This window comes from Pisolithus orientalis (genome assembly GCF_024613125.1).
Source record: "Pisolithus orientalis strain OTSU chromosome Unknown F5J12scaffold_31, whole genome shotgun sequence".
In the NCBI taxonomy this organism is placed as follows: Eukaryota; Fungi; Basidiomycota; class Agaricomycetes; order Boletales; family Pisolithaceae; genus Pisolithus; species Pisolithus orientalis.
In genome coordinates, this window is record NW_026260812.1 from 109,092 (window position 1) to 121,934 (window position 12,843).

General features: G+C 47.7%; 4 protein-coding genes across 4 annotated transcripts; 3 read left to right on the forward strand and 1 right to left on the reverse strand.

The window, feature by feature from the left end:
* Positions 1–1,450: 1,450 nt before the first annotated feature.
* Positions 1,451–1,693, forward strand: F5J12DRAFT_695552 (uncharacterized protein; the record flags this gene model as incomplete). The annotated part of the gene is made up of 1 exon (XM_051740431.1): positions 1,451–1,693. A coding segment is annotated over one exon (243 nt), but the record flags the coding sequence as incomplete, so codon positions are not given.
* Positions 1,694–3,085: 1,392 nt separating this feature from the next.
* F5J12DRAFT_895546 (uncharacterized protein) lies at positions 3,086–6,237 on the forward strand (the record flags this gene model as incomplete). The annotated part of the gene is made up of 9 exons (XM_051747842.1): positions 3,086–3,192; positions 3,239–3,401; positions 3,466–3,895; positions 3,946–4,038; positions 4,120–4,128; positions 4,174–4,285; positions 4,338–4,379; positions 4,434–5,089; positions 5,930–6,237. The coding sequence occupies 9 exons, from the start codon at positions 3,086–3,088 to the stop codon at positions 6,235–6,237; spliced, it is 1,920 nt and encodes a 639-aa protein (XP_051597199.1).
* Positions 6,238–6,294: 57 nt separating this feature from the next.
* Positions 6,295–7,983, forward strand: F5J12DRAFT_895547 (uncharacterized protein; the record flags this gene model as incomplete). The annotated part of the gene is made up of 6 exons (XM_051747843.1): positions 6,295–6,359; positions 6,408–6,523; positions 6,579–6,719; positions 6,776–6,804; positions 6,866–7,333; positions 7,384–7,983. 6 exons carry the CDS (start codon positions 6,295–6,297, stop codon positions 7,981–7,983), a joined length of 1,419 nt encoding a protein of 472 aa, XP_051597200.1.
* A 2,551-nt stretch (positions 7,984–10,534) lies between these two features.
* Positions 10,535–11,890, reverse strand: F5J12DRAFT_914663 (uncharacterized protein). The gene is made up of 3 exons (XM_051749124.1): positions 11,306–11,890; positions 11,139–11,253; positions 10,535–11,071 (listed from the first exon to the last, which is right to left on the reverse strand). The coding sequence occupies exons 1-3, from the start codon at positions 11,490–11,492 to the stop codon at positions 10,549–10,551; spliced, it is 825 nt and encodes a 274-aa protein (XP_051597201.1). The 5' UTR covers positions 11,493–11,890; the 3' UTR covers positions 10,535–10,548.
* Positions 11,891–12,843: the final 953 nt, after the last annotated feature.

Genomic DNA, 12,843 nt, shown 5'->3' on the forward strand with positions numbered 1-12,843 from the left:
CATCTACCTTTTTCTTTTGGAAGCCCTACTTATTCTCTGACAGAGGTGTAGTTGCTGGAAACAATTGTATTCTTCATTTCACTGGTGGCACTGGGGTTTTATGTTCATATTGCATTCACTGCATATCTGCAGCACCCCAATCCAATTCTACATTTATGTTCAAGCCCTCAGGACTATTCATAATTGGCAGAACCAGAGCCTGGTCACTGCCACAAACCAGGTGCCAGGGAGTGCCTTCATGAGGGAAGGTTACACCTGGAGACTGAGCAACTTCTGGATCAGATAATAAATACTATTTGATGGACACTGATGATACCCTGGGGCCTCAAGTGACAATGCCTGCCCTCATTCAACTCTTTCTGGAACTTTCTATGTCTTTCCCACCCTTCAATTTTTTCATTCTCCACCTTCCTTCCTTCCTTCCTTCCTCAATCCAACCCAGTTCCCCTCATGGATCTCCAAATGTCTTTGACTGCTACTGTTGCTTTCATGCTTAAGACTGCATTTGGGGCCAACCCCAACTTCTCATCTGGCACTGTTCTCACAAGGGACCACCTCACCAAGCCTAGGTCAGCTCCCTGCCTCCTCCTATCTCCAAACCTTCTGGTGACATCTTCATAGACTCCAAGCCCTCTCCCTCTTGGCCAATGCCCAGGCAGCCCTCCAACAACCTGATCTTCTTGATGATGCCATCACTTCCCTGGAAGTCAGATTGGCTGCTGCTGTCATTTCACATGCAATCTTGAATCCCTGTAGGGTGACTCTCCCATCCAAAACAATTCACCTCTCACTCCTTGCAGATGTGGATGATTGGGATGTTGATTGGTTTGTGGATCCTTTTCCCACTGCCAAGGACAAGTTTATCTATTTTGAACACCCCAACATTGGCTCTCTGGATGCTCCAGCCACAGTTCTCAATAGGCATGGCAGGCTCCTGGTATGGTATTTGCCAGGAATCATCCATGGTGCAAGGATTGTGTGTGTTTTCCCTCTCTATTGGCCTTTCTTTCACCTCTTGTCATACAGCAACTTCTCAATGAACTTCACCTCTCCATCAAGGACTCCCTCAGGTCAAAGTCCAAGCACAAGCCCAAGGACCTGTCCAAGGTTAACAAATGTTATGGTCATCAACATCAACCTGTGGACTCTCCCATCTATGGCCATGGCAGGATCTCCATGTCTCCAGCCACCTTCATGCAGGCTCACCATGTTGGCTACTCCCTCTCATCTGTTAAACTGTCACTGAGATCCCTGACAAGGGCTTGTGGACAATCTGCACCAAAGTGCTTCCCTCAAGAGGAAAGCTACAAGAAAATGGCTCCAGCAGATTGCCCATGTTGAAAAGTTCTGGAGTGACATTACAATGGTCACTTTGCCTGACCTTGCCAGGGCTGGCTCAGAAGTTGTCTCTGCAAAGACTGGCAGTGTGCTGAATGAGGATCCCTTGGACTGGCCATCTGTCTATACCAACATCAATGTCATTGTCAACCAGGAAACTCCTCTCCATGAAGATGCTGGCTCTGCCCCCACCCTTTTGGATTTGTTGGTCAGCTTGGGCTCCCATGATGCTAATTTCTTGGTGCCAGACTTGGGGGCAAAGTTTTTGTATTTACCAGGCACCATGATTTTCTTGGCTGGCAAAATTCTCTCACATTCAGTTCCAAAGTGGGGAAGGGGTGAAAGGATTGCCATTGTACACTACATGAAGGACAGGGTGCATGACAGACTCCAGGTCACCAGGCCTACCTGGGCTGTCCAGAGGGACATTATGTCTTCTGTTCTTAGCCACAACTAAACCTCCCTCCTGTGGTTCTGTATCTTGTTGTGTTCTATTTGCCCAATGAATTTTTTAGGCCATGTGTATTTTTTGGCAGTTCCTGACTCCTCTTAGCTTTTCTACCATCATCTGCTTTTCACATGCATAGGAGAAAGTACAAGGTGCTGGGCAAATGGTCTGGCCAAAGTTCATTATATGTGCTTGAACCAACCAGGACCAGGAGAGGAAAGCTTACATACAAGGAAGTTGATGCCAGGCACCTGTACCTCCCCTCTCAGAGTGGACCTTTGACTCCAAGAACCCCAAGGACTATAGCCTCCCAAAATGTCAATTTTTCTGACTTCCCAGACTCCCTTGAGATTCCTGGCTCAGACTGGAATGAAGGGGATGATGCCCTGACCAGCAGGAGGGTCACCAAGGTAAGTAGTCTTACTTAGTGGTACATGGGCTAAATAAACTTTCAACAGAGTCAGAATGACTTTATTAGAGAATGGCTGCCTTGGAGAACAGATTATATCAAAGTCATTCTGGAAGGAGAGCAGCTGGCTAAGGCAGGGATATGTGAGCAGTGCAGACAGGCAGAAGGAAGTATCCAGTGCATGTCCTGCTCAGGCATGCATGCCTGGTGTGGCCCCTGTGCTGTGGAAGCTCACCAAAATCTCCCCTTCCACAAGGTACAAAAGTGGAATGGTACCCATTACCAGACCACTTCCTTGATGGAACTTGGATTCCTTTGACACATTGGCCATGGGGGTGGTCCATGCCCTTGCAATGAGGTGATTCCCATGCCCAATACAGATCCAGAGGATTTGGGCTACCTTTCTGGGGAAGGGCTTCCCAATTACAGGTCAGTGGCATTCAATTTCCTGCAGTCTTCTGATAACATTTGGTGCCAGGAGGTCATCTCAGTCACAAATGACCATCATGCACAGTGAAGGAATTTTCACCCATGAGTTTTGCTGGTGCAGCTGCCCTGGATCTGATTCCACAGACTGGCACCTTCATTTACTCAGGGAAAGACTCTTTCCAGCCAGCATAACAAAGCCCAGAACTGCTTTCACCTTTGATGTCCTCAATCACTTTCTTATTGATGCTTTGGAGTGCAAGACCTCAGCTATGAGTTTCTATCAGAAGCTGAAGAGGTTCACCAATAATGCTTTTCCTGACAGTGTACCAGTTGAGTGCTATTCCCCATTGAGTGGCTTGCATTAATACTTTCCTCTCCATTCAGGACTGGTACCAAGAGCTGACTGTGGGTGTCCCAACTGTGGATGGATTTGAAACATAGGAAATGGTTTGGGTTTGGTCATGATTCTGAGCAAGATCCTGGGCAGGGAGGACTTGCACTCTTTTGCCCTGCTTGCCCACAACCAGGTATTAATTTACCTCCAGATTGGAGAACTTGCTACAGCAGGGTAATGGGCTTTAATCCATAGGCATTCCATTTCTAACCCCCTTCAGTGACACTGTGATGAGGCAATATGTGATGGATGGCAACTTCACTGCACAGCATATGAAAATGAACAAGCCAGAGCTGGATGTGTCATTATCAGATGGAAAAGGCTACATGGTTTCTGAGGCACCCTATCAGACTCATCTCCAGCAGTCTTTGGATAACAAGGAGGTAAGTAATTGGAGGCTTGAAGGCCCTGGAATATAAAAAGGGGAAAGGTGAGTTGGCTTGTCAGGCAGAATGGATGCATTGGAGCTCACTTTGGGCCAGGTATATGAACACTGACTACTCCATCTGCAATGCTCTTGATTACCATTCCCAAAGCATCCAAAAGGCCCTTGTCATTTATGATGTAGGGTGCCAATGGAGTATCAACTTCCAGAGTTGGGTAAAGTCCAGCTGCTCTCTCACTCTTCCACCTGGTCTCCAAATCATTCCTGCTGTGGGGAAGTTTCATCTGGCTGCCCACAAACTCTCTTGCTTTTCAAGATATCACCTCAACTTTGTCAAGGGTGCTGGCCACCTGGATGGTGAAATTTTGGAGACATTGTGGGCTCCATTCAATAAGATCTCTCCAACTGCAAGGTCTATGACTCAAGCCCACAGACAAGAGGTGTATGATGATCATATGAGAGATTCTAACTGGAAAAAAATTGTGGGCATAGGTGAGAGATCTCCTCTTCAAAGAGAAGAGAGTTTATGCTGTTCTTCTCAGTCCCTTCACTGCTAAAAAAATACAAGACTTCAAACAAGTGTCTGGAGGAAATGAATCAGGCATATGAGCAGTTGACAGCTGTCCTAGACCCTAGTAAGGTTACAGGATTGGAATTGGATGCTGTAGAGGCAGAGGCAGATTGAGGGGAGGCCCTAGATATTTATTTGTTGAAAGGGGACAAAGGTCAGTCAGTTTATCCCAGCCATGGGCCTGTCTGATGATCTGTAGCCCCTACCATGGGTGAAGCACAGTTAAAGCTCATGAAAAATCCACCTTCATCCTCAGGAAACCTTAGTTCTGTGGCTTGGCTTGCAGAAGGAATCAGCATAGAGGATGCACAGTAAGGACTGTTGTTCCCTGAGGTGATAGCTTGCTAACCAGACCTCCTGTAGAGACCAGCTAAGATCTGAGCTCCATCAGCTTCCCAGTCTCATGTCTACAAGACAAGAAGTCAAAGCCTCTGAGAAGAGACAGTGACTTTCTGCCAGAATTGAGAAATTCAATGGCAAGGGACAAGCCTTTCTTGAAGGTTTGGAGGTAGATGATGTTTTCATTTCCCAGGATGATCCAGCATTCCTTGGGCATGAAGAAGTGGAAGATGAAGGAGAGTTCTGGGAAGATGGAGAGGAGGACTGGGAGGCTGCAGAAGAGGAAGGAGACTTGGCTGCTGAAGTCATGAGTATATGGATGCCCTCATCCATTGGAGCAGCCAAACTGACAGAGCTTGGCCTTCATGCCCTTCTCAAAGAAGAAATGGAACTCAGGATTGGGCAAGCTAATGATTGTTTAGAGGGGCTTTGCACTGACCTGGGCAACAAGGCAATGTTATATTGGCAGAACTTTTGGAATGCAAATTCCACCAGGGAGGGTACCAGAACCAAGAAGGAGATCCAAAATGTGGTGTCCAGAATAAACAAGCATGTCAGAAGTTATCAAAGGTCTAGGCAGGCCATTCTTCAACTGGAACCTGATGTTAGCATCAGAGAAAAATATCAGGAAATTCTTCCTCAGGGCCTTGCAGTGAGTAAAGAGGTGACAGAGGAGAACAGGTTTGGTCAAGGGACCAGTAAAATGGCATGGTTTTGGATGATGGAAGGTGAACAGGGTCAGAGGAATGTGGACAGTGGGGGCTTGATGGAAGAGTGTAAGTGTGAATACTGCATGGAGACATATTACTAATAAATTGCATGGCAGTTTATAGGATCAATTGGCTCAAAGCAAGGGCAAGAAGGGACAGATGGAAAGAAGAATTGTCATTGGTCAGGCATGAGATGCTTTGGACCACCTTATGGTTCAAGTTCCAGAGAAACATATGAGAGAAAAGGGCAGGGCAATCCATTGAGCCAGGGATGGAAGCTTATGCTAATAAGCAGATGGGGTTGTGGGGTGACCTTGCCAAAAAGGCCAGGTTGATGTTCCAAGGTAAAGAAATGGATTGTATTTAGAACAGGGGTATATTTTGGTCTACTGTTGCCTTGGAACTTGGTATCTGGTTCAGAGTGAAAAGCAAATATGTCAAAACAGACATCCCAACATGGTAGTTTCCCTGAATGAGTGATGGCTGGCAACAGCCAACATTTTCAACCTCCTGCCTAAATTAGGAAGGGCCTAAAATTTTCATCTTGCCACCACACTCCACAAATCCTCTACTGCCTTATTCACCTCCCTGTGATTTGACAAAATGGCTGACTGGTCTGAAGTCTACTCTGATCTCCTGTCTTCCTATGTAGGCAAGTTCAAAGATGCCTGAGGAAATTCTGACCTCAGGGCCAAGATCCTGGCCCAGGTGAAGTCCAAGATCCTTCAGCATGCATCTGAGGGATCTGTGGCATTGCCACAGAATTTGAGAGTGGTATGATAATAGTTTTATCAAGTTTAACATATCTCAAGCTTATCTAGGCCATCAGAAGGAAGTTTCTTCAAGAACTGGACCCCAATGACTGAGATGATGAGGGGAACATCATCCAGCACATCCTGGCTGTAGCAGAAAAGAGGAAGGAAGAGACTGGTGGGGGTGAGGATGCCAGAGAGGAGAGAATGAGACCTTTGAAGGCAGGTGACTACAGAAAACCCTTTACCAAATTTACTGCAGGTCAGTGGCTCTTCAAGGAGGACATGGATGCCTATGATAGGGAGAGGAGGGACACCAAGGACCCCAAGACCATAGGCCAGAGGACCAAAATCATCCAACAGTGGTGGGAGTCTGTTTCCAATGATAAAAAAGCTGAAGCTGGGAGGGCTGCTGAGAAGTGGAATAAGTTGGGTGCTCCCAAAGGGACTCATGAATCATAGGTGCCCCTCTGGTTTGCAGGCCTTACCCTAACCTTTCAAAATCACTGGAGAAGAACCATGGGGGTGCATGTAGTAATGTTTGCTTCCCATGAGACCCCAGATGCTCAGATCAAGATGGCTATGTAAGTCCCCCTTCCCCTGGTCTATCCAATGCTCACAAAGAGATGTAGTTTGGAGACAGCACCCCCTGATGGCAAGAAGGCCTTCTCTGTGTCTTTGGAGCCCACCAAGGATTGGGTGCTGAAAGGGGAGCAAATGTTAACAGATTATCTTTTGACTGAACCTGGTAAGTTTGGAGCATTGTCTATCAAGATATGTACCTAGTTTGATCCCATTCTTAGGTGAAGAAGATTTGAATGACAAGAAGCAAGCAGTGGAAATAGCCCTGGATGATGAAGGAAACCCCCAGGTGCCAGCTTTTACTGGGCAGAAGCTGAAGGCCCAGCAGAGTTTGGCTAGAGCTGTCTTCCAAGCAGCCTATGGTATGGTCTTGATCCCCCCATGCATTTTCAGTTGCTGATTGAAGTTGGAATAACAGCAAAGTTTACCAGGAAGCCAAAGGCCAAGGTTCCCTGGGGCTTGCTTATCAAGTCCCCTTTGGAGTATCTGGATTCAACATCCATCCCAGATGGATTTTGTGATGAAGGATCCTTCAAAATGGACCAAGGCTGACCTTAGGTTGCTTTGGAATCATTGGCATTCCCTAGAGAATGAGGATAAGGTGATCATTTCATTTATCAATTGCAAAAAGGACAACAAGCCTTTGGGAAGGCCCTTTAACCAGAAAACCAGCAGGGAAAAAAGAGTGTGGGTGAGCCCTGACAATGACAATGAAGCTGGGGGGGAGCCCAGTGGAGTGGCTGGGGCATCAGACTCAGAGGCAGAGCTGGAAACTGGTGGGGCAAGGCCATGCAAGGTAACTCCAGTTGTCCAGGAAGATAGGCTTGACTCTGGGGCCTCCTCATCTCAAAATACCCCTCATGACTCCAGTCCTGCTTGGCATGCCAATGGGGACCAGATGAAATTTTTAAAGACCCCTTCCATCATGCCCAGGTACCAGGATCTCATTGATCTTGTATATGCCTTACCAGAGACAGTAAGTGCCAATCTTGCATCAAAGACTAGGCTAACAAACATATTGCACAGGAACCTGATATGGAACCCAGGGTAGGGTTGCCTGAATGGGCATCATGGACTTGGAGTGCCCAGTATCTGCCCCAAGAGATCCATGCCAATGGGGGTTCCTTCTGGAAGGCACTGGGTCAATTGCAATCCCAGAGGTTTACTTCCAGGGTGAAAGGTCTTCCTGTGGTACTCAGATTTGGTATGTTGTGGAGGGAGTGTAAGAGGGCACAGGAAGTAGAAGAGGATGACCCAGAAGTTGCTAATCTGGGTTTCTTGCTGGACTCTAAGCTTGATATCAGCAGAGGCAAAGATGTTATGGCCACAGTGGGGGTGGTAATTGCAAGGTTGGTGCAAAATTCTGGTGACTCAGAGGAACAGGGAGGCTCTGGGCAAAAAACTGGTGGAGATGCAGAGCACTCTGGTGACAGTGGGAGGGATGGTGAGGAAAAGGAACCAGAGGATACACCCCAGGAGAAAAGGAAAAGGAAAAGGGGAGGCAGTGGGAATGTTGAGAGGAAGAAGAAGAAGATGAAAAAGGGGGGTTCAAGGGAAGATGGGGTTCAGGAGAAAGAGGGCAAGAGACCAAGCAGACATCAGCAACCAACCAAGAGACATCAGTAAATCACTTTTGCTGGCCAGAGCTTTCCAGAGCTGTCCAGCACTGGACAGATTCCCTAGGACTGCCAGCACACAAAGTGGTTTACTGATGGAGCTCTGGGACAGGGTTTGTAGATACAATTTAGATGTTGTAACTTCCAGGGGGTTTGCTGGAAATCAAAGCTTGCTTCACAGCTAACCTAATCTCTGCTGCTGATGGATATACACCCCCATCAACTCAAAGGTTGCTTCCAGCCAACCTAATTTCTGGCCAATCCCACATCCAATGGGGAGGCTGGTCAATTTCATGTCCAGGGGGTGGGAACCTCCAGTAGTGAGGTCAGCCGATCCCACTTCCAGGGGCTGGGAACATCTACCCCAGGGGTCAGCTGATCCCACTTCCAGGGGGTGGGAACATCTACCCCAGAGGTTGGCCAATCCCACTTCCAGGGGGTGGGAACATCCACTAGTGAGGCTGTCTTTATCCTCCAGTGAGGTAGGCCAGCCCCACTTCCAGGCAGGGGGTCCATCCACCAGCATGTTTGGCCAACTCCACCCCCACATGTCGGCCTACCCCCCCTCACAACCCACCAGCCAGTGTCAGTTAGTCCCACTTTCAGGGCAAATGTACACTTCGGGTGTCCCAGTTTCAGGACTAAGGTTGGCTGAAGGGTCTGATTAGTGACAGGCCTGTCATTATGTTTCAACAGCAGTACATCTTACTATGGACAGGCCTGTCCTTATGTTGTGACATTATGAAACTACATTACTGATGGGCCCATCTTTATGTTGTGACAGAGGTATGGCTTATTATGAACAAACCTGTCTATATGTTACAACACCATAAATGATATTACTCCCAAGCCTGTCCATATGTTGCCAACTTTGTATTCTAATCATAGATGGGCCCATCCTTATGTTGTGACCCTCTCCATGATATGATAGCCAGGCATGCCTTGATGTTGTGACAGGGGGTGTAACCTACTAGGATGGGCCTGTCCATGTCTTACAGCAGCTCAGTATACTTAATTGGTCATGGGCCCATCTAAATGTTTCAACATCCTTACCCACCATGGGCCTGTACATATGTTGCTCTCACTCTAGTCCCTCAGGCCTGTCCATGTGTACCAGCTAATCTATTTAGGTGGGCCCATCTCAGGGTCTATATAAGTGTTGGTGTTTTGGTGCACAGGCTGCCCATGTGTTGTGACTAAGTGTGACTACACTATGTGTCAAGTTGCAGATCAAAGTCTGCAAGATCAAGAAGCCAGTGGGCCTGGCAGTGATTTAGGTTCTGGGGAGCCTTAAAGTAGGTCAAGCTCTTGTGGTGAGTGAAGACCTTGACTGGAAATGGGGAGCCATGGAGGTAATGCCTCCAGGTTTTCAAGCCTCTGATAAATCCCAGTAACTCTCTGTTGTAAATGTTGTAGTTTCTTTCAGCAGGGTTGAATGACTGGGAGATGAAGGTGCAGGGTTGCCACTGGCCATTCAAGTCTTCTTGGAGGAGAACTCCCCCAGTTGTGTATTTGGACACATCAGTGGTGATGGTGAATGGTCAGGAAGTGTCAGGCATTCAAAGAGTTGGTTGGGCCAAAAAAATCCTTTTGAGCTGTCATCACCCCTATGGTTCTCCTACTAACCCTGACTTCAATGGATTCCCTCTGTTAGGAGTATACACCCAATGCAAGAGAAGTGAGAAGAGAGAGCATATTTGAGGCAAATTGCAAGGTAGTGAAAAAATAAAGTATAGGGTGTCATACTTCTAACTATATACTCCTCAAGGAGGGCATACAATATCCCTGTAAATAGTAAACTGCTGCAGTAAGTAAGCAATGAAATATAAATGAGTCAGTATGACTCAGTAGCAGAGGGAATGAGGCCCAAACTAGCCACACAATCAGACATGCACAGCAAGGGGGTGGAGTAATGATGAGGATGAAACGGATGAAACACATCAAATATACTGTAAAAGGAAAAGGCAGAAACAAGACAAAGGAAATGTACAAGTAGACAATCAATGCACAGTGACAATGCTGCAGAACCCTTCTAGACTAGCCCCCCCCCCCCCTGTTGTGGATGGTGGATGACCCAGACCATGGCCCAAATGGTAATGACAGTGATGGCAACAACCTGGAACCCTAGACACACATAGACATGTCATATGACCAAAAATGGTAGGGGGGGTGGCCTGAGGTGTAACATTGACCTAACAGTCAGTGAAATGTTGTCCAGTGAAGCTCTGAGGGCTCGAGAAAGTAAATGTCAGGGGTATCCATAGACTGTGCTCAGGGAGAAGTCCAACACCTGACCCAAAGAAATGATGTCGCTACCAAGTCTTTCCGACCTTTTCCGTTTTACCCATCAGGCCCTACTTCAATGCGTTTCATTGGAAAACAGTACAATCTGCTGTGGTTATCTATAATACACTGTACAGAAGTCAGAGTCACTACGCAAGTGATATACTTCTGGGCAAAGATTCACTCCCAAAAAGCGTGTACGAGGAGGGCTAAAGCAATACCTGAGAAGACTATTCGACCTTTGACATTACCATTTTTTGCTTTTAGGATATTCATCCCACCGTTACGGCCTTCAGGTCCATCCACCAGCGGTGGTGGGCTCACGTCCTATCGTTCGGTCACAGCAGCCATTGACGACGCCAGCAGCGGGTTGAAGCCAGACTATCTGTGCCAAAGATGTCTCAAGGCACCCAGCTATAGCCGAGCTGATGGCCTGGAGAGAATCAGGTGTGACGATAAACGGAGGGCGCGCAGGAGGTAGAGAGGCGCATGCGTCCTGACGGCAAATAGCATGAAGGTCCACAAGGAGTTGTACCTGGTCCAGCTTGTGGCTTCCAAATATCGCAAATCTCCTCTTCGAGAACGAAGTAGTTCCCTCCTTAGAGCAAGATGGGAATGCCTTCGCCATCGAAGCCAGAATGACCCTAGCGTACCAATAACATTGGCGAACATAACAGTTGTAGTATTTGAACACTGCGGATGCGGTGCCGGATATCGAAACAATGTCCAAGAGGTGGGGTGAATGGTCGCGCCATTGAAGTGTTCCCCTGCATACGGGAATTTGACCAGCCTGCTGCCAATACTCGTGGTCCTCCCTAGGCAGAGAGATCGAAAACATTAGCCACCATTGCAATATACCTGAGCTGGAGCAGTACGACGTACAGGGCTCGCACAACGGTGATCGTATCTTTTGCAACTCCACCGTTCGAAAACACCACCCGTATACCATTATTCTTTGGGGCCCGCTCGATGATGAGCATGAGTTTCTCTCCATCAACTACGGCGTCTCAGCATAATTGCAGATGAATAAGTTCAATGCATGCACTTACCACCTATGTCAACGCGGGCAAGAAGAAATTCATGATAGCAGGATGACAAAGAAGGAATATGATAAAGATCACATGCAGCGACCCTTGCTGCCGTTTTGATATTCCTCGCGACGAGCAGGAAATCCTGAACTCTGTACGTTCGAGGACCCCCACAGCTGTCCAGAAGGCACGACATGTGCACCACCATAGTAGGAAGTCAGGGCTCGGGAGTGTCGTAGCAGGGAAAGTGAGTCACAACGGAGAGGACTGGTGTTATTGAGAGGCAACATCGGTTAATATACCCATGATGTCGTGAGCAGGAGGTCCTATCACGTCGGTGAGTGAACACCTCGTGTTTTCTATGCGAAGCACAATTTAATGCCCTCCAGATATCATATCAACTCTGCCCTTGATCTGAGCCTGAGCTATGGTCAAATAGCGCCACCGTAGTCGCTTTCCAGCCAAATGTCGCTGATGGACCTCCACGATTTATCGGTGCGATGCATGGAGTCTGGAGTAGTATCGATGACCAGAACCTGTTTTGGAGTCAGCGTTCGGATGTGGGTTTTACATAAATAAATTTCCTTCAACTAGCTAAGAAGTCGGGGTCGCATCTGGGGTTTGGTTATTATCTCTACAAAAAGGGGCTACAAATTGCTGTGCGAGACTGCTAGTTCATGGAGGACCCTACCTGAGAACGGAGTTAACGGGTAACGCGGACTGACGAGATGATCGCGGCGGGCTGTGTATGCTGCAAATCACTGGAAACAGCAAACTCCTCAGCGTGGTTCACACGAAGGAGGCTTCACGGAGGCTACTGGAAGGAGTGATGACCATGCTTCGCGACGACGACCTGGGTATCGGGCTGCCCTTCTGAGTGGTATCGATTGATGGAGGTCTGGAGGGAACGTCCTCGATAGAGACCGGAAATACAGATCTACATATCGAATTCCCAAATATTACAACGTTGGAGGTCTCATTTAGCGGGTTGGCGTTTGTTGGCATGTCCGGTAGCTGCCAGACTCCAAAATAAGCCCACGTGAGGAACTTGCTGTGCTATTGAGAAGTTCATGCTACACACGTGTGAATGTTTAGTCTGGCCCAGGCCTGGCCACGTCAGTTACCCTCCATTACTCTCGTCCTTGATGCACACTGCAGTGGCCAACTCCAACCTCGTATCGTGGCTACTATACATCATACAGGGAATTTCCCCATCTATCAGTGCGTTTGGTGTTTAATTTTCCCCTCTGAAAGACCCTCCTCTCCATCATCAAATATACGGGTCATGCACCATGTCACTCCATCGTACACAGCATGTGGGTGACGTTAGAAGTCGGAGATAGCTATTTGGAGAGTGAACGATTGTCGTAAGATTATTGCGAACGTCGTCGACGTCTTCAATCGGAGCTACTATGCTTTGTGTAGGTCAACAATATTACAGTGGGGGGTGGCGTCACATTGGGGGAGGGTAACTGCTGTGCATGCTTCGGATAGCACATTGGTTACTGGGTAGTACCTAGTTCGAAGTCTTGCGTGCCAGGTTGATGGAGATCCAGCGT

Coding starts and splice junctions, on each gene's coding strand:
- F5J12DRAFT_914663 (XM_051749124.1), bottom strand. CDS start 11,492: ATGGTGGTGCACATGTCGTGCCTTCTGGACAGCTGTGGGGGTCCTCGA. Junction 11,254..11,305: donor TGCCCGCGTTGACATAGGTG/GTAAGTGCATGC, acceptor GAGACGCCGTAG/TTGATGGAGAGAAACTCATG. Junction 11,072..11,138: donor ATCACCGTTGTGCGAGCCCT/GTACGTCGTACT, acceptor CTCTCTGCCTAG/GGAGGACCACGAGTATTGGC.